Consider the following 22,877-nt stretch of genomic DNA (forward strand, 5'->3'; position numbering starts at 1 on the left):
ACCACCAGCCTAGTGGTAAGTGTACATTGAATTGCTACGACTTTGTGGCTGATAATGAAAACCCCTATGGTAAATATGAATGGCCAGCTTGCTTCCGACACCTCACTGCGATGCTCTATCAGCAACGACGTCGCCTACGTCTACGTAACAGGCCGCTCCTAGAAAAAAATTGACTAAGGGAGACTGGCCTGACTTCTAGTGGCCACTGGCCAGCGAAGTGACCACCAGGCTACTTTCTATGTATTGATGCGTTTGAATGAAAGGGGACCGTACCTATGTTCCCCAGGTTCTATGTTCCCCATTTACCCCCCAAAAAAAGGTTGGGACGGTACCTGTTCCCCAGGTTCTATGTTCCCCACTTACCCCCACAAAAAAGGTTCTATGTTCCCCACTTATCCAAAAGGAAACATTCCTTTATAATTATTAATAACAACTCAAAACATCCAATAATGGGGAGACATTATGAATACTAGTGGGACAGGGGGCACTAGGGACATCTGGACACCATACTTTTGTTATGTCTGGGCATCTGGACGTGTGGGCACCTGGACATCTGGGCAATAGGGACATGTGGGCATTTGGACAAGTGGGCACATAGACGAGTGGGCACTTAGGGGTGGAGACATCTGGGCACCTGGGCAAGATGTCCCACCATTTCCTGCATTTGAGTGGGGAACATACTTTTTTCGTGGGGACATACAGTAGATCCTGTTTTTGGTTGAGGGGGGAATATAGAACCTTTTTGTGGGGAGGGTGGGTGGGGAACATAGAACCTGGGGAACATAGAACCTTTTTGAGGGGTAAGTGGGGAACATAGAACCTGGGGAACATAGAACCTTTTTGAGGGGTAAGTGGGGAACATAGAACCTGGGGAACATAGGGTGGACCCCAATGAAAGCACCTTACCGTAGCTGCACCTTGCTTACTGTAAATGAATCACTTTGGATTAAGAGTGTCTGCTAAAAAATGCCTAAAAGGTGCCATAATACTACGTACTACTAGCATATGACATGCTATTGTCCCCAAAATATACTGTATCCATTATCAAAATGTCACTCTACAACATTTACCGTTGAGCAAAAAATAATCCATAGGAAATAAATCATTAACCTTGTACGTCACAAACACTGGGATCTTTTTTTAAGTCATCCAATATACTAGCTCTTGATGATTTTCATTGATTACATTTTTATAAAACGCACACTGACGTGATCACGTTCAACGTTGGTGTCCCTTTTTTTGGAGCATGTCAGTCAATAGACGTTAAAATCTTAAAGATCTTCAATAAATATCCCATCTACAAGCTCACAAAGAGTCAGTGTGATGCAGGCATGCAGCTTTGTGAGCTTGTACATCTGCCAATTTAGCTACATTTACGACTAAGTATAACATTTATTTAGGGAAAAACAAAATATGTAATAAGGATGCAAGGTTTCTACCCGACAGTGACAATACACAAGTGAAATAAATATCCAACTTATCACATTGGATCACTACATATTGTCAGTAGTGTTAAGTTAACCTAGTGAAGTTATGAATCCAAAATCGCTTCCGCAGGTCAAACCTTTATTGCCCCATCTTTAAGTGCATAAAAGGTCAAATATGAACAATCACCACTTGAATATAAAATATCAGCCGAATAATCAGTCAGTCAAACAAGACAAGAGACACACACCACACCTGCTCCTTTCAATTTCACAGCTAGTGCATCCTTTGAAAAAATACATTTAAGTGCGGAATTGTCGGGCAAGGTGATCAGTGCACATTTACAGCTAAAGACTAATTTACACTTTGGCTAAAAGAAAAGATGACCGATTCGATTAAAAGAAAATGCATTTTGATTGAGCAACAGCCGACATTTCACTCTTCTGCTGAAGCGTTAATAAGGCATAGATAGTCAAGACAGACAAGGTTTCTCTACCATCATGTGATTCACCAGCTCAGTCACTACAAGTTACTTCACAATCTAGTTTTATTTGAATCAAACCAACACTTACAGCACTTATTATTACAACACACAGATGTTCAAACAGCACTGACACACATTCCTCTAACATTCTATTCTAGTGGTCCTCAAAAAAAGTGGGGTCAAGGCAGCGGGACCCTCAGGGGTCCTCGTCTTCTAAACGGACTTGACTATTAGACGTCCATCTAAAATCGGGTTATAGCTGGTCTAAAAGTGAAAGCTTTTTTGGAAGGCTAGGCTTAGATTAGACAGCTAATCAACGTCTAATCCAAGCCGAGCCGTCAAAAAAACGTTCACTTTAGGCCAGTTATGATCCCGTTTTTGGCCCAGCTGTTTAGACACATTTCAGACGTCTAATAGCCAGAATAAATGCTCAGTGGGAGGTCGGTCATCTCTTGACCGTTTACAAATGGAATCCAAATTTTGGTTCCATTTGTAAACTCTCAAGAGTTCTGGGCTGTCGCACTGCTCTGTTGGACCATAAATGTGGAAAACTTGGCATTAAGAAGTGAGGGTGTGTTGTGGCAGTTATTGGTAGACAAGTAGGCCTGTTTGTTTTACACCAGTCTCCTCCTCTTGCAGTCCCTCTCCATCTGCTGGTCCCCGGACCAGTTGGACTTGGCGAGGGTCAGAGGAGACACGTGGTTCAGCATGGAGTCATCAGAAGCCTGACCGAACAGAGCCATGAGCAGAGCCACGCCAAAGCCTGTGGCTCGCTCTCCCTGGTGACGACAAGACAAAGAGGATCAGCCCATCTGATTGATGCCAGGTCTCAGTAGAAAAACACAAGTTAAGGGGGAGTTCTACCCGTTTCTTTCAACCCATTTAGGAAGGGAACCCCTTTTGGGGTTCTTGTTGCTATCAGCAGTAGTTCCCAAACTTTCCTGGGCTTTCCCGTGGTATCAAATACTGATATTTGACCCTCTGAGACATCATGTGGGTCTATCATCATCATCTCCCCACATGGGTGTGATGTGAGGAGATCGATCACCGGTGTATATTTCTGCATTTTGAGGGAGAAATGGGGTATAATTTTCCTCCCACTAACTTACTAATAAACAATTGATTACCAACCAAACCAAGTATGTGAGTAGGTTAGAGAGGCTTATTGTCGGTATATCAGCCAGAGTGCAGGAGTTTATCACCGTTTCGCAGTGCGCTATACATCTGGGAGATGGATTGCTGAAGTGGAACACAACACCAGCCATCAGCTCCCAGTACCTGCCGTGCTACTCATACACCGAGTTGGCAGTGTCTGGGATCGAACCCATGACCTTGTGGTCTGGGGCGAGAGATCTACCGGCTGAGCTACCCGGACGACAAACTAACTAATGAATGAACAAATGATTGTGATAGATATAGTGTGGGCCCTGATCTAGACATGGTTGGGAACCACTGTACTGTATGATGGTGGTACTCACAGCATGGACAGGGGAGGCTATGTCCACATGCACCCACACACCGGGCCAGTCGAAGCCCAGGTGGGAACCGATGAAGAGGCCTGCACAGGAGCTCTGGGCGTTCTCCCGGTCCTGTGTCACACAAAGGAGACAACAGGACAAACAATGCAAATTAATAAACAGCAGTCGTCATTGGTTATAGTCCCACAGAAAATAATTCTAGCTTGTTGTGGGTTTTTCTTTGGTAAATGAATGCCCTACTACTTGATCAAAGTATGGTCTCACACAAAAGCAGTAGCATCTATCATGAGACCACAAGGCATCTCTTTTGCTGAATCTCTCATAGTGTTCGTATTTGTTGATGACATGAATTATTGTGTACATTTTTAACGCTATAAAAATGGGACTTAAGGCGGCATTTAAAAGTTTCAACAGTATGGGCCGTTTTAATATGGAAAGGTAGCTCGTTCGACAATTCAGGAGCTACAACAGAAAAGGCGCAGTCTCTAGTCTTCAACTTTGTCTTTGGGACGATGAGTTGACTTGAATTGAAACAAGTCCCCAGGACTTTTCCTGTTCATCCTTTTTAGCCTTACTGTCTCACTGTACTGCCTGCCGTTTACATATCATTTTTGACAAATAAAGTATTCAATCAATCGCTGGTTAGGGCTGTCACGATATGACATTTTACATGACGATTAATTGTCACTCAAATAATTGGCGATTAACGATTTAATTGTGTTTTTGTCGTTGATAATTACATTTCTGTTTGGATTTTAGGCTTTGAAGTTGTACATGGTAGATATGACACATAACCTAAATATGCAAAGAAATTACTGACATATTTGACAACTTACTACTTAAAAAATAACTTTGATAGTGGAAATAGCCGATCTACAAGCTCACAACGTGTTGCGATGCGACGCGTTGTGAGCTTGTAGATCTGCTATTTCCACTATTTCTAACATTTTTCAACATTCACGATTATGACGATTATGACAAAATAATTGCGATAATGTCAAATAATCACGATTAGACGATTATGTTATAATTGTGACAGCCCTCCAACTCACGGCCACAGAGTTCTTCATGTCGGCCACAGCGGAGGTGAACTCGCTGAAGTGCAGCTCGGGGCAGTAGACCAGAGGGTGGGCCATGTCCCCACTGCTCCGCCCAGCGCGCACACAGGCCGCCTCCCACTCCTCACTGTTGGTCATCACCGCACAGTGGTACTTCCCTGTGGAAATGCCCTGCAGGAAACACCAGACAGGAACTTTACATTTTCAGTTTATGATTAAATAGTCTAACGCATGGGTTTTCAGGCCAAGGACCCCTTAGCTGAGAGGGAGATAAAGCAGGGACCCCCAGTCCCCCACTACATATTGTATAAAATTGTGTTGCAGATTTGCATCGATATCATGAAAGCACTGTCATCACTCTGTTGGATTCGTGTTAATGTGTTTTTTCAGACATTTAACCACTTAAATTGTCGATACTTAGTTAATTTGACCTTCGATACTTAGTTAATTTGACCTTCACTCTCTACACCAAACCTGTTTGCCAAAAATAGCGATCTACAAGCTCACAATGCCTCGCAGCGCGAGGCGTTGTGGGCTTGTAGATCAGCTATTTTTTGGCTAAAGTTCTCAGAATATAGACACTAGGGTTCAGAGTGCAAGGTCAGGTTTTTTAAGTATTGACGGTTCAAGTGGTTAAATATCTGAAACACCAATTTACATGAATCCAAAACACACTGATGATCGTGCTGTCAAACGATTAAACTATATGGAATGTATGAAAAGGTTGTGGGGGTCCCTGCTTCATCTCTCTCTCTCAACTAAGGGGTCGTTGGCCTGAAAACGTGACCCCTGATTTACACCATAAAACAATCTCTGGGTCTCACATGGCACACACAGGTTCAGTGAGTTAACCCTTCACCCACCTGTGCCCCTGTGAGCGTTGCCATGTCCAGGATGATGTCAGCACTCAGGTCTTTGCTGGCGTAAACCACTCCGTCTGAGAGCACCAGCCTGCCTTCTGCATCCGTGTTGTTGATCTCTACTGTTCTGTGGGATTAAACAGTGTTGGCCTTTTTTGAAAAATCGTGAAAATGTGTGCAAGTCTTTGAATATGTTGACCCGATTCTATAAATGTCGTCTAAATCCTTCTTCTAAATCAGTGGTTCTCAAACCTTTTCATGTCAAGGGCCCCCAAAATTACATGCATTTGGCCACGGAGCCCCATCTCAAAATATGTTGTTCCAGGGACCACCCCAGAGGCAAATATTTGATTTACAAATGTTCCCTTTTAAAATATATATATTCAAAGATTTTCAAAAGAATTCAAGATTTTTCAAAAGTAGCAGATCTACAAGCTTACAACGCAGCACTCGGTGCAACTCTGCAAGCTTGTATATTTCCAGGTTTTAAAGGGATTAAACACAGTGTTAATCTGTACTGTTCTGTTTTAAAAGGACTTGTTTGTGTGATTGATTACACTATGTTTGTGATTGTCCTCCTAACACACACTGTAGACATTATGGTAAACCACCATGGAGATGCTTACTTTCCAGAGTACATGGTGTGGATGTCATCGGGTCTCATAATGTCATCGGGTCTCATACTTACTTTCCAGAGTACATAGTGTGGATGTCATCAGGTATCATACTTACTTTCCAGAGTACATAGTGTGGATGTCATCGGGTCTCATACTTACTTTCCAGAATACATAATGTGGATGCCATCAGGTCTCATACTTACTTTCCAGAGTACATGGTGTGGATGTCATCAGGTCTCATACTTACTTTCCAGAATACATAATGTGGATGCCATCAGGTCTCATACTTACTTTCCAGAGTACATAGTGTGGATGCCATCAGGTCTCATACTTACTTTCCAGAGTACATGGTGTGGATGTCATCAGGTCTCATACTTACTTTCCAGAGTACATAGTGTGGATGTCATCAGGTCTCATACTTACTTTCCAGAGTACATGGTGTGGATGTCATCAGGTCTCATACTTACTTTCCAGAGTACATAGTGTGGATGTCATCAGGTCTCATACTTACTTTCCAGAGTACATGGTGTGGATGTCATCGGGTCGTGTGGCGGTGGGTCCGACTGCATTCTCTGCCAAGCAGAACACGGCGTGGAGATTGTCCTTGAATCCCTGGAAGCAACGCAAAAGCAGAAGCCGAATGTCATACATGGCAATTAGCAGATCTACAAGTTCAGGCAATTTTCGGCTAAAGGGAAGGTTTACAAAGTACTGAGGGTTTAAGTCAGGGGTGCCCACACTTTTTTGACTGGAGAGCTACTTTTAAAATGACCAGCTCGACATGATCTACCCACCCCAAAAAAATTTACCTGGGGGGCTTTGGAATAGTAGCGGCACTGGCGTTACATATAAGACAATGGAAGTGATACAAACACACTTGAAATGGGAAATGGAAGTGATACAAACACACTTGAAAAGGGAAATGGAAGTGATACAAACACACTTGAAATGGGAAATGGAAGTGAAAGGTTTTTGGGTTCTTTGTAATGCTACTGACTTGAAACCAAAGTGGGGGTTTGCCTACTTTAGAACCAGTGAAGGGAGCTCACAGGCAAGTCAAGTCACCTTAATTCAAGTGACAGATGCCAAAATGAGGGGTTTTGTGATTTTTGTTTATAATCATTTCCCTTTATATTAGGGGCATGTTATATGGTCTACCTGCACAGCCTTTGTGATCTACTGGTAGATCACAATCTACCTTTTGGCCACCCCTGGTTTAAGTGGTTAAATGATCCAACACTGATTCACTATGTGGGGGTCCCAGCATGCGTTATCTCTCTCCCAGCTATTAGGGGTCCTTGGCCTGAGAAAACGTTGAAGACCCCTCTCCTAATCGGTACAAAAGCCCCACAGGGCCACGGTATGTCACACAATGCAGCTTTAAAGTAAACCTAAGCCATATTTAAAGGAGGAAATAAGCAGAGAAAAGGGTTAAGTTTAGTTGCACCTGCTTTATAGTGGCTTTGAAGGCTCCCAAAATGGCTGCTGCTCCACCACAGTCTCTCTTCATCCCTGGCATTGTCGTCTAGAAAAGAAAAAACACACAATGAACACTTATAGTGGGGGAGCCAATCAAGTGATTCTGCTGGTCGTAATTTTGAAATGATAATTGTTGGAGACATGTATATCTTCATTCTTGGGGTTCTCACAATGCCAAAAAAAACATGTCTTCAATTTTTCTTTTTGGGTTTAGCATGTGTAATTAGCATAATTAGCCAATTAATTGCCAAAAACGGGAAATGGCAATAACTTTGCTTCTAGGTAACTTATAAAGGTGATCTAAGAGTCTAAGTCCATGTTTGTGAGGTCCAGAAATTCATATGTTACCATTGTGAAGTCATACAACCTTTCATAATTAGCATAATCAGCTTAAATTATACAAAAACGAGTTGAAAATCAGGAAATCGCTTCATTTTTCACATTTAGCTGACTTTGGAGAGATAATCTGAGACTCTTATTGACTAATTGAGTATGTTTACATGTCCAGAAATTCCTATCCTGATGTAAGTAAATCATGCAACCTTTTGTCATTAGTACAATCTGCATACATGATTTATTAATTAGTCTGAAAGTAGGAAATTACCTGTTTCTTTTTCTGTTAGTATATCCATAGATTAATTCTTGTCATAATGAGTCAAGCAACTGTGCTTCAGCTGTGAGGGATCACAGCTGATAAAGCTAATCATAGTTATTGAAATGGTGTTACTGATACACTTTCATGCGTGCTACCCGTGATGGCCTCTGGGAACTTCATCTTTCTTCCCTGGATGAGCTATGCAAATACTTCTTTGCTCATGACAAGCAGAAGTATGCCCGGTTGGTTCCAGTCTACCTAGCAGAAATGAAGGCCCTGCAGACCACAGATCCAGAGATATACCAAGAATTTATGGATGGGCAGTTCACTGTCAATAAAAATCAGATACCATTCTGCACCATTGGGGTGGATCATGCCCTTGAGCACATCACTCGCATCATGAAGGTCACTGGAGGCATTGTGGGCATTACTCAGAATGCTAGTGCTAGGGAAAGGTTCTTCTTGACAGCACCAGAGCTGAGTAGACTTGCTGAAGAAGCATGCCAGATGGCTGGCACACAAACAGCTACACAAAAGGAGCACCATGACTTGTCCATTGCTGTCTGGACAAGGCAGGAAAAGAATGTACTTCGATTGAAGCATGTGATCAAGTCATCTTTGAATCCTCTAACATATGATGGCAAAGACCTACCCAATATCATCACAAAAGTTGTGATGCCACCCCACGTGGAGAAAGATGTATGCAGCCAAGACGAAATTGGCCAGCAGAACTATGTTGCTTTTGTGAAAGCACGCAATAACAAAAATGAAGTCAGTGTCTGGGCCAGAATGAAAAAGGTTCAACTGAAGATGTGGAAGAGTGCAGGAAAAGTTGTGAAACACATAAGATCGCTGACCAGGTGGTGGAATTGAAGGATGACAGGTCATTGTTTGCTCGAATGCTGATTGTTGCTCGATCACGTTCAGAGATCAACCTCAAAGAAGCCATTGGCCAGCACGAGTTCACTGCCAAACCACGTGCTCTCTTCACAGTGACTGGTGAGCTTCGGCCCTGCACAGACAAGAGCAAGCATTCTCGAGGAGCTGCAGAATGAGAAGAGGACTGGTGACGTTGGTGTTGATCAGCAACTACAGAGTGCTGCCACTGACAGTTGTCCCCTGCCATCTAAGAGTGTAACTGTCATAGATGGAATGGCATTGGTACAGGCAATGGGAAAGCCATCATGGATCAAGATATGTTCCCAGTGGGCTGACCACTTCATAGCCATAGTGGACAGGAAGACCAAAGAACATAGTGAGACCCATGTAGTATTTGACCGCTATGATATTGCATCTTCACTGAAGGAGGCCACGCGTAAGCGACGCCAGGGTGGCAAGCCCCCTACCACTTGTCATGTGGAAGACAACACACCAATAGGGAAGGTGTCTGAAAAACAGTTCTTGTCAGGTATCCACACCAAAGATGAGCTGACTGTCTATCTTGCTAAGAAAGCCCTCCTACACTTCCAGGGGAAACCCAACGTTTTCATAATCACGTCAAGGCAAGATGTCCACTCAAACTCTATCGATGTAAAACATCTCCACAGCTCACAGGAAGAGGCTGACACAAGGATAATCCTGCACAGCCTGCTGTCTGAAGAGGGCAACACAGCTCTACATTGAGTCCCCGGACACTGATGTCTTTGTTCTTGCAATCCGACGGTACAATCAGCTGTGCAAGGATACCTATTTCATCACCGGTGTGGGAAACAAAAAACGTATCATCTCACTGGAGCCAGTAGTGCAGGCACTGGGTAAAACGAGGACTTCAGCCTTACCAGGGTTCCATGCCTTCTCTGGAGCTGACCAGACAGGCCATTTTGCTGGAAAGGGAAAGTTAACCTGTTGGCAAGCCCTAAACCGGTGTCCTGTGGAGGTGGTATCTGCATTTGCTACTCTAGGTACTTCAAAAAAGCTCAGTTCTGACACAGAAAAAAAGATTGAAGCATTTGTTTGCCAGCTGTACGAGCCCGGTACAAATCTTGTGGATGTTGGTGAACTCAGGTGGAGGTTATTCACAAAGAAACAATTGGAAGCAGAGAAGCTGCCACCTACACAAGGAGCATTACATCAAGCCATTGCCCGTGCCCATTACCAGGCTGGTATGGTATCAGGACCACGTACCTAACCCACAACTTTCTGTACATACTGTATTAGTATAAACGATCTGATAATTCTGTGACCATTTCTCATATTGTTCTTTATTTTGTATGAGGGATATATAAATAAATATAGCTATTTCTGGTTTCGGTGTGATTATTACATAATTATTACACAGACAAAAGGTTGCATGATTCATGTATAGGATAATAATAATTCCTGGACTTGTAAACATACATCTTAGAGTCTGTGAGAAGCTTTCAAAGTTGACTAAAACAAAGAAATGCAGCAATTAGCTTATTTTCACCTCGTTTTTGCGTAATTTATGCTAATTATGCTAATTAGGAAAGGTTGTATGACTTCACAATGGTAACAGATGAGTTTCTGGACCTCACAAACATGGACTTAGACTCTTAGATCACCTTTATAAGTTACCCAGAAGCAAAGTTATTGCCATTTACTGTTTTTGGCAATTAATTGGCTAATTATGCAAATTACACATGCTAAACACAAAAAGAAAAATTGAAGACATGTTTTTTTGGCATTGTGAGAACCCCAAGAATGAAGATATACATGTCTCCAAAAATTATCATTCCAAAATTACAAAAATTGATAGGCTCCTCTACTATTAACACTTTAATGTGACTCAGTCACCATCAACTCTCACAGTAACAACAGTCAAAACCAACTGCCCTCAAACCGGTCCTGAAAAGCACAGATAACATGTACAGATGCTAAATTGTTACAACTGGCTTGATTAGACAATGAATGTGTTATAGAGCAGTGGTTCTCAACTTTTTCAGGCCTTGACCCCCAAAATAATCATATTTGAAGGGGACCCGCGCACCCTGAAAAGCACTAAGAGTTGATGCATTACATTTTGTATAACACGAGTGAGAAAACAATGTTGCACATTAAGTTAATCATCTGGGGACCCCCCAAAATAATTTGGGGACCCCCCTGGGGGTCCTGACCCACAGGTTGAGAACCACTGTTATAGAGCACCAAACTCGGACACCATTTACACATCGTACCTGGGTTCCCCCCCCCCATTCGGAATTCCCACAGACGCGTTTAATATCTCGTCAAACTGTTCCAAAATTATACAAATGATCCCGGCGGTTTGACTCATATGGATGTGAAGAATCAACTGACGGCGAGAAAACGCTAACGTCACCACTGCTGTTACATTTTTGCCATAAACAGACTGTATATTGTTTCTTTTTGGACCACAATGCTTATATGAGGCGATTCAAAGATGACCACATTTTATTCTCCATTGAGAAAAACTGGTACTCATTATGCCCAAAGTCGCCTCTCTACGTGTTAATCAGAAGGTGTGTCTTCCCCCCCATCCTACCTTTCCTTTGATGCTGAGGCCGCCAGTGTCGTAGACGATGCCCTTCCCCACCCATGCAATGGTTTGAGTGGCGCCATCTGGTGTATGACTCAAGACTGCAAGTGCAGGGGGATGAACGGCTGCCTTGCCTACTCCGTAAATACCTGACGGGGGGAGAGGAGAGAGCACAACACAATAAGAGATAGTATTAATAAGATGGAGAAAAGAGACATCACCACAATGAGAGACAGATTGATTGATTGAATGAATACTTCATTAGTCAGAAATGTAAACGGTACCTCCAAAACCTTGTTGTTTCAGTTCCTCTCCACGGATAATCACTGGAGTGATGCCCAGCTCAGTCCCCACTGCCTTGATTTCCTGTACACACGCACACACACACACACAGCTAGCTAGCTTAGTTTTCATAGGTTGTGGGGACATTACATCTTTGTGGGGACTTCCATTCATTTCCTGTGGCCTTACCCTAACCTCTATCCCCAACCGTTGTCGGGACCTACTATTTGGTCCCCACAATGTCTATTTCTCCAATTCTACTATACTTGTGGGGACATTTGGTCCTCACATAGTAATAAACCTGTACACACACACACACACACACACACACACACACACACACACACACACACACACACACACACACACACACACACACACACACACACACACACACACACACACACACACACACACACACACACACACACACACACACACACACACACACACGATTATGAATGACATTTTACATGACGATGAATTGTCACTCAATTGCACATGGCAGATATGACACATAGCCTAAATAAATATACAAAGAAATGTCTGACATATTTGACAACTTTATACTTAAAAAAGGACACGCGTTGTGAATAATAATAATAATAACTTGAATTTATATAGCGCCTTTCAAAAGCCTGAATGAATAAGTGTCTCTTCAGTGCGGATTTAAAAGAGTTCAGTGTTGGCAACTGGCGAATCGCTATGGGGAGGGAGTTCCAGAGGGTTGGGGCAGCCACACTGAAGGCTCTATCCCCAAGGGTCCGCTTTTTGCTGGGAGGGACAGTGAGGAGCCCCAGGTCAGCCGATCTCAAATTCCGCTCCGGGGAGTAGTCCTTGAGGAGGTCTGACAGGTACTGTGGGGCTTGGGCATGGAGGGCTTTAAAGGTGAGGAGGAGCAGTTTGTATGTGATACGGAACTTGACCGGGAGCCAGTGGAGGCGTTTAAGGGTGAGGGTGATGTGCTGCCAGCGTCTGGTACGGGTGAGCACGCTGGCAGCTGAATTCTGAACGCTTGAGCTTGTAGATCAGTGTTGCGGACTCTATTAGTGCATGCACTATCACCCCAGCTTGTAGATCTGCCATTTCCACAATTTTGTAAAATGTTTGAAAATATGAAAGTTTTTCAACATGGAAACAATTATGACAATTGCGATTACAGTATGTCAAATAATTGGGATTAGACGATTATATAGAGCATCGCAGTGAGGTGTCGGAAGCAAGCTGGCCATTCATATTTACCATAGGGTTTTTCATTATCAGTCACAAAGTCGTCGAAATTCAATGTACACTTACCACTAGGCTGGTGGTTGTAAAATGGTTCTATATGCTCCTGTAGAACCCCCGAGTATGTATGCAATCACTCTAGTTTTAGTAAAAACACGTTTTAATCGGGGTCATGCTCAAGCTCCCTCAGCCCTATGTTCCCTCAACCCTATGTTCCCTCAGCCCTATGTTCCCTCAGCCCTATGTTCCCTCACTCCCTAACAATTTATTATACCCTATGTTCCCTCAACCCTATGTTTCCCCCAGCCCTATGTTCCCTCAATTCCAAAATAGACCCTATGTTCCCTCAGCCCTATGTTCCCTCAACCCAAAAATAGACCCTATGTTCCCTCAGCCCTATGTTCCCTCAGCCTAAAATAGACGGTGCCACGGCATTGGTCCGACATCTCATTGTTCCGATGTCCCATTAAGGGCGTCTTACTGGGCAAGGTCACGCCATCTGTCTTGGCCACCAGTGTTGGCCATATATGGATTCTGTTGGTGTGGTTCCCCTAACAGGGCATCATCTGGGAATACCCATATGTGAACTTTTAATTTATGTTATCCTTTATTAATATATATTGGACCAGTTACCCATATATGGAGATCCCTGTTACCCATGCATTCACAGATATGGCCTTAATAATGATGACATCAGGGATCTCCATATATGGGCATATAAAGAGTTAGCATTCTTCAGGTTAACATTCACCAGGTTAGCATTCACCAGCATCGGCAGGTCAGCATTCACAAGGTTAGCATTCACCAGCATTCAAAAGGTTAGCATTCACCAGTGTCGGCAGGTCAGAATTCACGGATTAGCATACACCAGCGTTGGCAGCTCAGCATTCACCAGGTTAGTATTCACCAGGTTAGTATTCAACAGCGTCGGCAGGTTAGCATTCACCAGATTAGCATTCACTAGGTTAGCATTCACCATCATCGGACGAATGGGGCGTCAGAACAATGAGACGTCGGAAACAATGCCATGGGGGAATGAGATTTTTGGTCTGAGGGAACATAGGGCTGAGGGAACATAGGGTCCTATTTTGGGATGAGGGAACATAGGGCTGAGGGAACATAAGGCTGAGGGAACATAGGGTTGAGGGAACATAAGGCTGAGGGAACATAAGGCTGAGGGAACATAGGGCTGAGGGAGCTTGAGCATGGACCCGTTTTAATCAAGATCGCACGGAGAAGAACTGCATTTCCCATACTGCTAAACATGTACATCCGGTGAAATCGACGTCTGTGATTGGTCTAGCTTCTTCTTCTTTCACATATCTTGCGGTTACCGCGGAAGTAGCTACTGCTCCCTGTCTGCCCGGCAGATTATTGCACTTCAGCAGAACTCCGTCAGCGAGTGTCTTTCTTTTACAAATATGATGCACTGTGTTAAAGATGGCAATAAGAGCGTCCACAGAGATGACAATCACTGCATGTCAGTTCATATGGTGGCCTGGATAACTAAACTGAGCGTGATTTAAGGGCTATATTTCAGGAAACAAGTGTCATTCGCAATGCATTCTGGGAGTGTAGTTTCCGCTATTTTAAAAATAATTATGTACACAGTTGTACCCTGCCCTTTTTTCAACTTTCTAATCAATTGTTGCATTAAAAAAAAATTGAATATTGTCATGATTCCTCTCCAGCCGAGGTGGCTTTGTCCGAGGCTTAAACACTTTTAAATAAATACTTTATGAAATGTCTATGGAAGAAATGAATGGGGAAAACGCTTCCGACACCAGAGTGAAGACGGGGTGGGGCTTCAACTGCGATGCTCTATAATAAGTGTGACAGCCCCGCCGGCCCCCCTCCCCCCCCCCCCCCCCACACACACACACACACACACACACAGTTTGACTCACAGCTAAGAAGTGGTCAGTGTTCATCTCATTGCAGGGTGTGTCCACAATCCGAGCTGCCAGTCTCACTCCATCTGCTGCGTTGGAAAGACACTGACACAACAAAACAAAGACTTAACGTTTTGGGAATCTCTTTCAAAAATCAAAAGCAGATCTACAAGCTCACAGAAGGTTGTATCGTGAGCTTGCAGATCAGCTATTTTGTCATATGATGAGGAATATAAAGCGTAGGTGGTGATTAATAACTTTATATGTGGTTATGATATGAGAGACTTGCAGGATGCAAATTCAAATGCATATCTACAGTACAAGCAGATCTTCAAGCTCAAAACATGTCGCTTCACGCCACGTTTCAAGCTTGTGGATCTGCTACCTTTGATGCTTTTTTTTTTTTTTTTAAATGTTTTTTATCCCACGTTTTTTGCAACCCATTTTTCTCACCCGGTGACTACCTAACCTGTAGTCCTGGTTTCCGCTCTCCCCCTGCCGCGCCAGGGGACATTGGGGAGCACCCGGCTGGCTAGGGGGAGGTAGTATAGAAACCAGGACTACTGCATGTTTTTGTGTGAGGGCCTATGCCCAAGGAGACACGGGGAGAACATGCAAACTCACCACAGAAAGGCCCTATCGCCAACCCCACCTAGGGTGTGGGTGCTGATGACGCGGATGGAGGAACACGCCCCCAGCGCCCACAGCTTCCCCCGGCGGGAATCAAACCCAGGACCTTCGAAGTGCTAACCACTGCACCACCGTGCCCCTTTGATGCTTTTGATGATAAAGGGCTTTGCACACAGGCCTGTTGCATTTTTTCCATTTGCTGTATGATTAAAACGCATGGATTTGGTGTGGAATCCAAAAAGGAGTCATAAAAGGAGTCAATGAGTTTTTACCGTATGCGAAAAGACGCACAGATCGAACTGGGTTCGATCAGGAAAAAAACGCACAGCCGCAGCCACTTGCCGCACGGCAAATTCGGAGCAGGTGTGCATGAGCAGGTGTGCATGAGGTCATAAAGAATCATTGGTTTCTATTAAAAAAAAAGAAATTGTCTGTTTTTCCCATGCGAAAAATCAAGCCTGTCGGCAAAGCCCTAAGTCAACATCCACAGCAGAGCCGGGCTGAGCTCAGAAGGAGCGAGTGCATCCTCCGGAACCGGCGTCAGACGAGTCAGACGTTGCCGGTAACTGCCGACAACAGCTGCGGCAGGCACCGCCACACGGACCGGCAGCCACGCAGCGTTGCCGGTAACTGCCGGCAGTAGGACCGGCAGCTGCCGAAAACAGCCGCGGCAGGCATCGTCGCCCGATGGTGGGGTTAGGTTTAGGTTTAGGCATAGTTTTACTGAGGTTAAGGTTAGAGCTAGGTACCTTTGGACCAATGGGACGTCGTAAAGATTTTTATCTTGATTGCCGGCTGTTGCCAATGCAGGATAATGCACTCGCTCTCCCTCACTGAGCTGATCTTACCTCCAGTTCTTTGAGGCCCAGAGGGCTGCTGTCCTCGCCCACCACCACAAACTCCACGGTCACCAGCTTCTTCTCGGCCCTGCTGCGAGAGGAGGACGAGCGGCGCGAGAAGATGGGGAAGGCCCGGGCGATGGCGCAGCCAGACGCAAACACATCGGAGCGCTCACAAACCATCTGTGGAGAGGATAGGAGAGTAAGGATGGGACGTTATGAAAATGGCAATGTTACAATTATTGTGACCAAAGAAATTGGATTATGTACAGGGTTCCCACACATTTTTACCAATTAATTTCCAAATCTTTTCCAGAATATTTAACCCAATTTCCAGGACTATATAACAATAATTCAGCTCAATAACAAGTCGCTTACCCCTATGCGCAATGCCCAAAGACAGGTAGTGTATGCCAGTGGTTCTCAACCTTTTCAGGCTGTGACCCCCGAAATAATCATATTTTAACTGGGGACCCGGCACCCTGACGAGCACTAAGAGTTGAGGAATTTAGTAAAACACGTTTCTATTGTGAAAATAGCCGATCTACATGCTCACAACGCCTCGCAAACAATTTCTGCCTCCAATATTTGACAATTTGGCCAATGTTTAATTTGTCATTTCAGAGGTATTTACAAAATCAATAACCAAAGACAATGCATAGCTATTTTTTCCAGGACCTTCCAGGACCCTTGATCAATACCAAAACTTTCCAGTACTGGAAAAATATTTTTCTAATTTCAAAATATTTCCAGGAATTTCATGACCGTGGGAATCCTGGAAATTGGTTTATGTAATAATTGTGACAGGGGTATCTGAATCGGTATCTCTCTAACTGTGAGGAGCAGAGCCTGACCAGGATGCAGCGGGTGTTCCCTGCGGGCAGGCAGGTCCGGACCAGGCGGGAAACAAAGTGGGCACAGGAGGGGCTGTTGTGCCGGCTGACCCGCGCGGGCAGCGCTGCCACCGTGGCATGGTTCAGGTACAGAGGGCAGCTGTCCGTAGGGTTGGGGTTCAGGCCACTGAGAGCCGCCTGCCAAACCTGTTGAAACACATTGAGAGAACTTTGTTTACATTTATTACTGTATCTGTTGTTGCTATATGTATAAATTATCTTGATCCTTTATTTTGAGCTCCAACATCTGGCTTTGTCTGGGCTCTGAAGCGTGGCCTACATCTGGCCTACATCTTGGCACAAATCGCTCAAAGTTTGTTGCACGCCCACTCGCCCAGGGTCACATTAGCCAAGCTTCACGGGACGGTTAAATGAAATAAATAGCACCGCTTGGCGCTCACCTCACAGTATGATTTTTTTAATCTTTTCTTTGACGTGCTTATTTAATGTTTGATTATTTTCCCTTGTGGCCAGGTCAGGTAACTGTGCCGCTATGTTAGTTCCGAGTCGAATAAAGATGATACTATTCCCATATCCCAGAAAGGCTGGAAGGAAAACACTGCCTACCAAGTTATAAAAAACGTCTTTGAATAGTACCATCTTCATTCAATTTGAGCCAACACGAACCAGCCTAATAAAGGTGGCACCATGGCAGGCTATAATTAATTAACAAGATAAGACGATACAAAAGTCAACACTATCAGTTCACCCCTGTCACACTACAGTCATCGACAACAGCCTTTATCACGGAAAACCAAGTTAAAATAATTTACTCCCGGTAGCATCATTCACACATAGATTAATTGGTAATTTGTAAAGTAATACTGCAAGGAGCATGATGGAACCATGGCCTTTGGATTGCTAAGACAGTGACTCTCAACATTTTTTTTACATTACGTTTCAAGGACCCCCAGTTTGATAACCATCAGGTCACGGACTGACATAGTTTATTAATGTATACTTTTTTTTTATTTTTCATCTCTGGGTGGGGACCCTCAATCTATTGATCCATTATGTTGTAGACTTTTACAGACCTGTTTAAGGACCCAAAGTTGAGAACCTGAGTGACATAGCAGACTTTGAGTTGACCTCTACTGAATGCAACGCACACCCCTCTTTATAGACCGTAGCTCCATAGCCTTAGTTACGTAACCACCAACCTGCAAGGACTTTGAGCAAGGAAGGAACTCAATATGTCACACAAAGTACCAAAGGTCTTCCATGATCGTATCCAATTAGCCAAAGCTCTTTACAATGTCATTATCATCACTGAACGGCAGTGCCCTCTTAATGAAATTAAACACTTTACCGGTGCTGTAAAGTAACTAAGCACAAATTTGAGTTACTTTGCCTTTACTTTTTTATGACACTTTACACATACAACTCCAGAACAGAGACACATATTGTACTTTTATTTTATCTTTTTACTCCACTACAATACTTTTGACAGCTTTTTAAGTTACGTGTTAAGTGTTTTTAATTCCCACTATAAAAAGAGGAAATCATGCTGTCTGTCTGACTCTGGCCATACACAGTCACATGCCTGTGTGTGCCTGTGTAATTATGCTGCAGTAGGCATATTTGGGATAATAAAAAGAACAACACTATAGTGTTTCTGCACCCTTTAGCCTGGAGAGCACAGATGATCATGTGCACTTTACTTTATAGACTACAGGTCTCTTGGTTTGTTTGTTCATGATCAAGTTTCAATTCAATACACCACATTGCATTGACTACTGCATCTACAAGTAATGTTTTAATGTACCACTGTACACTTTTTGCAAGCTGTTAATAAAGTATTCAATCAAACGATTAAAAAAAACTCAGCTGATGGTATTTTCTCTCTTAACTTGACATTACAGGTTTTATACTTAAAATCAATGATATAAACAGTGTACAAATTGATGGTTCAATTTTTACACTCAGAATTATGGGGAGTCCAAATGGACACTTCACTTGTCTGTCTCAATGAATTGAGTACAAAGGACCCCACAAGCCATAGTGCTTTCTTGGGTTTAAATCCTATTAGCAGACCTTGTATCACTGCACTGTACTGTCCTGCACTTTTCCTATGAGAACTGCTAATAAAGTATTCAATCAATCAATCTTATATGTTCTGTGTATTATGTGTCTGTCATTCTATGTTATATGAGTTAAAAAAAAGACCCCAATTGAAACAAGCCCAAAGCTTTTTTGAGGTGTTTATCCTTTTAGTTGACCTTGTACCAGTGAACTGTCCTGTCATGAAAATGTACCTTTTCCTATGCAAACTTCTAATCAATCAATTCAATCAATCAAAATGCAACTCTGAGAGTGTAGGCTACATGCCTACGCATGGAACCAAATGGACCCTTTCGTTTCTATTTGGTTCCATGCATGTGTAGTGTGTACACTCTCAACAGTTATGGGGGTCCTTGAAATGTAAAAAGTTAGAGAACCACTGCATATGTATATACACAGTTACACAATATAAGGGGAAGTCTCGCTCTTTCGATGTGTCTGCTCTTAGCCGGCTAATGCTAGCCTCTGACACTGCAATCCATTCATTCTGCTGTAACAGTCAGTGTGTTATTAGGAATAAACCAACGGTCACCTCTTTGCTAACGGCAGGCTGCAGTTTCCCCTGGAACAGGCTCCAGTCGAGCTGCTGCAGGTTGCTCTGCCGGCCCACGATGAGCACGGGCCGGCTCTGGGGCTCCGAGTCCCCGGCGGCAGCCTGGAAGTCCAGCTGCACGTTCGCCATCTTCTCCCTTCCTAAGTTCCTCCTGCCTGCCTGCAATGCCTGGTGCTGGTGGTGAAGGAGCTAAGCTAAGATGCTAGCAGGAAGGATGGTGTAAAGAAGGAGAGGACAATCACGTCACTAGCTGCTGGTGGTCTTCTTCTTGTAGGTTTACGCCCAGACTGGATGCCTTGCGGCACATTGCTGCCCTCCACAGGTTGGGAATTCATGGGTTGCATTTGTAGTCCTAAACGGCCATGTTGAGGACCAACACAGGTGTTTCAATGGGTCTACGTTTTATAGTTTATAAGAATATCCTGGCCGCAGCTGCTGGTGGTGGTGGTGGTGGTGAGGAAGCTAAACTAAGATGCTAGCAGAAAGGATGGTGTTGGTGTGAAGAAGGAGAGGATGTCACTGGCTGCTGGTCTGGTGGTGAGGAAGCTAGGATGGTGTGAAGAAGGAGAGGTCACATAAGCCACTGGCTGGCTAATGGGCGGGTGGATGGACCACAGCCACGTCATTCTGACATAACCATAAACAAACCCGATAAGTCCATATATAGGCACGTCACTCTGACTCTAGAGCTGCGTCTCAAGTCCTTAAGCAGCCAGGTCTATGAGAATTAGCCCATAGAAACAATTAGACCCAGTTTTACTACTTTACATTTACATTTGAAAATAGCAGATCAGCAAGCTCATAATGTATCACATTCACATATCACATAGAGCCTCTTTCAGGATATGAACAGGAAGCCGGAGGCGGGGCCAGGAATAAGATGAATATGATTCAGACATATCGGTCGGATTGGCGGTGCGATGTATAGCGCGCAGCAACCTCGAACCTCTATTGCTTGTTAAAAAAATCACACCCGTGCGAAGTGAGCGGTGCGACTTGGAAAGGAGTCAGCTTAGGTGGTTCAGGCATCTAGTACGGATGCCTTCCGAGTGTCTCCCTAGGGAGTTGCACGTCCCTCTGGGAAGAGACCCCGGGGCACGGCTGGGCAGATCAATGACCTGATGGGGAGATTATATCTACACACTGGCCTGGGAACACCTCGGGATCCCCCAGGAGGTACTTGCGCCAGCAGAGTGCGCAAGTATGTTACATTTTCCGTCAATATCCTACAATGTCCGTGAAAGGGACCAACATTCTTGGTGACGTCACCATCAACAGCCAATCATGGACCAGCATTCTTGGTGAAGTCACCATCGATAGCCAATGAGGGATCAGCATTCTTGGTGGCGTCATCATCAACGGCCAATGAGGGACCAGCATTCTTTGTGACGTCGCTAACAACAGGTGCGACCCGATATAAATAACAGGGCGCGCTCTGGCTGGCACACAAGTAGACCTAATAAATGGCCACGAGTGCGCAAGGAGCAAGTTGGTACCTCGACAGAGTGCAGTCTAGTTAACGTTGCTCAGGAAAGGAAGACTGGAAATCTCTGTTGTCCTGTTCTTTTCCTATGCAAACTTCAAATAAAATATTCAATCAATTGGAACCGTTAGGAGGTTGAAGATGGATGGATGGTTGTGCGTACGAGTGTTGAGGTTACAGCTTGCTCGCCTGACATGATGACATCACAGTGACGTCATGCAAGTTTCATATATATAGTAGTGGAGTCCCAGCTCTCACAGATAAACCAAATCATTCGACTTATGTATTGGTGGTTCCTACGTACAGTGTTCGTATCGGCTATCGGCTGATACAGTATGCCCGTCATACATATCAGTTTTTAGAGATTATACACGACACGCCCCGACACAGAGAGTCTGTTTGCCCGGGAGAGGGCGGACATCATCTTTCCTTCATTATGGCCCAGAAGACCAACCGGAGCCCGGTGCCCAGCTCAGAGAACACCAGCCCCCGGCCCTGCTCCAACGGCTGCGGCTTCTTCGGCGTGCCCAACACTAACGGCATGTGCTCCGTCTGCTACAAGGAGCACCAGTCCAGGCTGAAGAACAACGGCCGAGTGAGTCCTCCCCTAGGGGGCGGAAACACCACCATGGGCGCCGTCGGCGGCGGTTCCATCTCCACCGCCGAGGCCGCCGTCGTGAACAAAGTCATCGGCGAGACGACGGCGACCCTTTCCCAGCAGATGACGGAGATGAGCCTCGTCTGCGAGGACAAGAATTCGCAGCTGGCGGAGCCTTCGGCGAACATGGAGAACACCAAGGACTCGTCGGCGGTGGTTTCTCAGGTCGCTGCGGCCTCCGCTGCCGTCGCCCAGCCCGTCTGCGGCTTCACCGTCAGCAGCAACACTGACGACCCCAAGGACCCCCCAGGTCCCACCAAGCCCAAGACCAACCGCTGCTTCATGTGTCGCAAAAAGGTGGGCCTCACGGGTTTCGACTGCCGCTGTGGCAACCAGTTCTGCGGGCTCCACCGCTACTCGGACAAGCACAACTGTCCGTACGACTACAAGGCAGAGGCTGCCGCCAAGATCCGCAAGGAGAACCCCGCGGTGGTCGCTGACAAGATCCAGAGAATATGAAATCGTGAATTGCTATGAATTGACCTTTGACTTTTGATAATAATAGAGTGACTGGCCCCCAATACAGACGTGACGAGGAGCTTTTTGTTACGTGAAGATCGGAAGATTTTGATTTTGCTCGTTGCATTGAAAGAGACGGTTGTAAAACTTGCTTCTTTGTTTCAGTGCATTTCTGAGTGGTAGTTTCAGGTGAGATGATGCGCCTTGCCGCGATCGCCACATAAAGATTATTGTCATGAAGTTACTTTGGAAGAGACTTTTTTTCATCCTTAGCTTTTGTGTTGCTGCCTTGTTCTCTTCCTGTGGTCACGAGAGGTGATACACAGTGTAGGGCTGACATTTTCTTTATAGTTTTTTCTTAATTGTTTTTTTTTGGAAGGGGGTTGGTTCCCCATGCATCTGTAACGCCTGGTATTCAAACCCGGGTCTCCCGCGTGACCTGGGAGACCC

At 44.6% G+C, this 22,877-nt stretch overlaps 2 protein-coding genes across 2 annotated transcripts; one reads left to right on the top strand and one right to left on the bottom strand.

Annotated features, from left to right (window-relative positions):
- Positions 1–1,617: 1,617 nt before the first annotated feature.
- npepl1 (aminopeptidase like 1) lies at positions 1,618–20,026 on the bottom strand. The gene is made up of 12 exons (XM_080727641.1): positions 19,807–20,026; positions 17,175–17,360; positions 16,330–16,503; positions 14,867–14,956; positions 11,735–11,816; positions 11,457–11,599; positions 7,370–7,447; positions 6,434–6,534; positions 5,309–5,432; positions 4,440–4,616; positions 3,388–3,498; positions 1,618–2,688 (listed from the first exon to the last, which is right to left on the bottom strand). Exons 1-12 carry the CDS (start codon positions 19,954–19,956, stop codon positions 2,524–2,526), a joined length of 1,581 nt encoding a protein of 526 aa, XP_080583767.1. The 5' UTR covers positions 19,957–20,026; the 3' UTR covers positions 1,618–2,523.
- Positions 20,027–21,746: 1,720 nt separating this feature from the next.
- LOC308286933 (AN1-type zinc finger protein 5-like) lies at positions 21,747–22,427 on the top strand (the record flags this gene model as incomplete). Its single annotated transcript, XM_080728055.1, has 1 exon — positions 21,747–22,427. The coding sequence occupies one exon, from the start codon at positions 21,747–21,749 to the stop codon at positions 22,425–22,427; it is 681 nt and encodes a 226-aa protein (XP_080584181.1).
- Between the last annotated feature and the right edge of the window lie 450 nt (positions 22,428–22,877).

Source organism: Nannobrachium achirus, assembly GCF_963921795.1.
Source record: "Nannobrachium achirus genome assembly, chromosome: 6".
Classification (NCBI taxonomy): domain Eukaryota; kingdom Metazoa; phylum Chordata; class Actinopteri; order Myctophiformes; family Myctophidae; genus Nannobrachium; species Nannobrachium achirus.

Excerpts from the sequence above, each read along its gene's own strand:
- npepl1 (XM_080727641.1), bottom strand. The coding sequence starts at position 19,956 with ATGGCGAACGTGCAGCTGGACTTCCAGGCTGCCGCCGGGGACTCGGAG. Across the intron at positions 14,957-16,329 it reads TGGGCCTCAAAGAACTGGAG|TGTCTTTCCAACGCAGCAGA; the intron begins GTAAGATCAGCT and ends TTGTTGTGTCAG. Across the intron at positions 4,617-5,308 it reads CAACGCTCACAGGGGCACAG|GGCATTTCCACAGGGAAGTA; the intron begins GTGGGTGAAGGG and ends TGTTTCCTGCAG.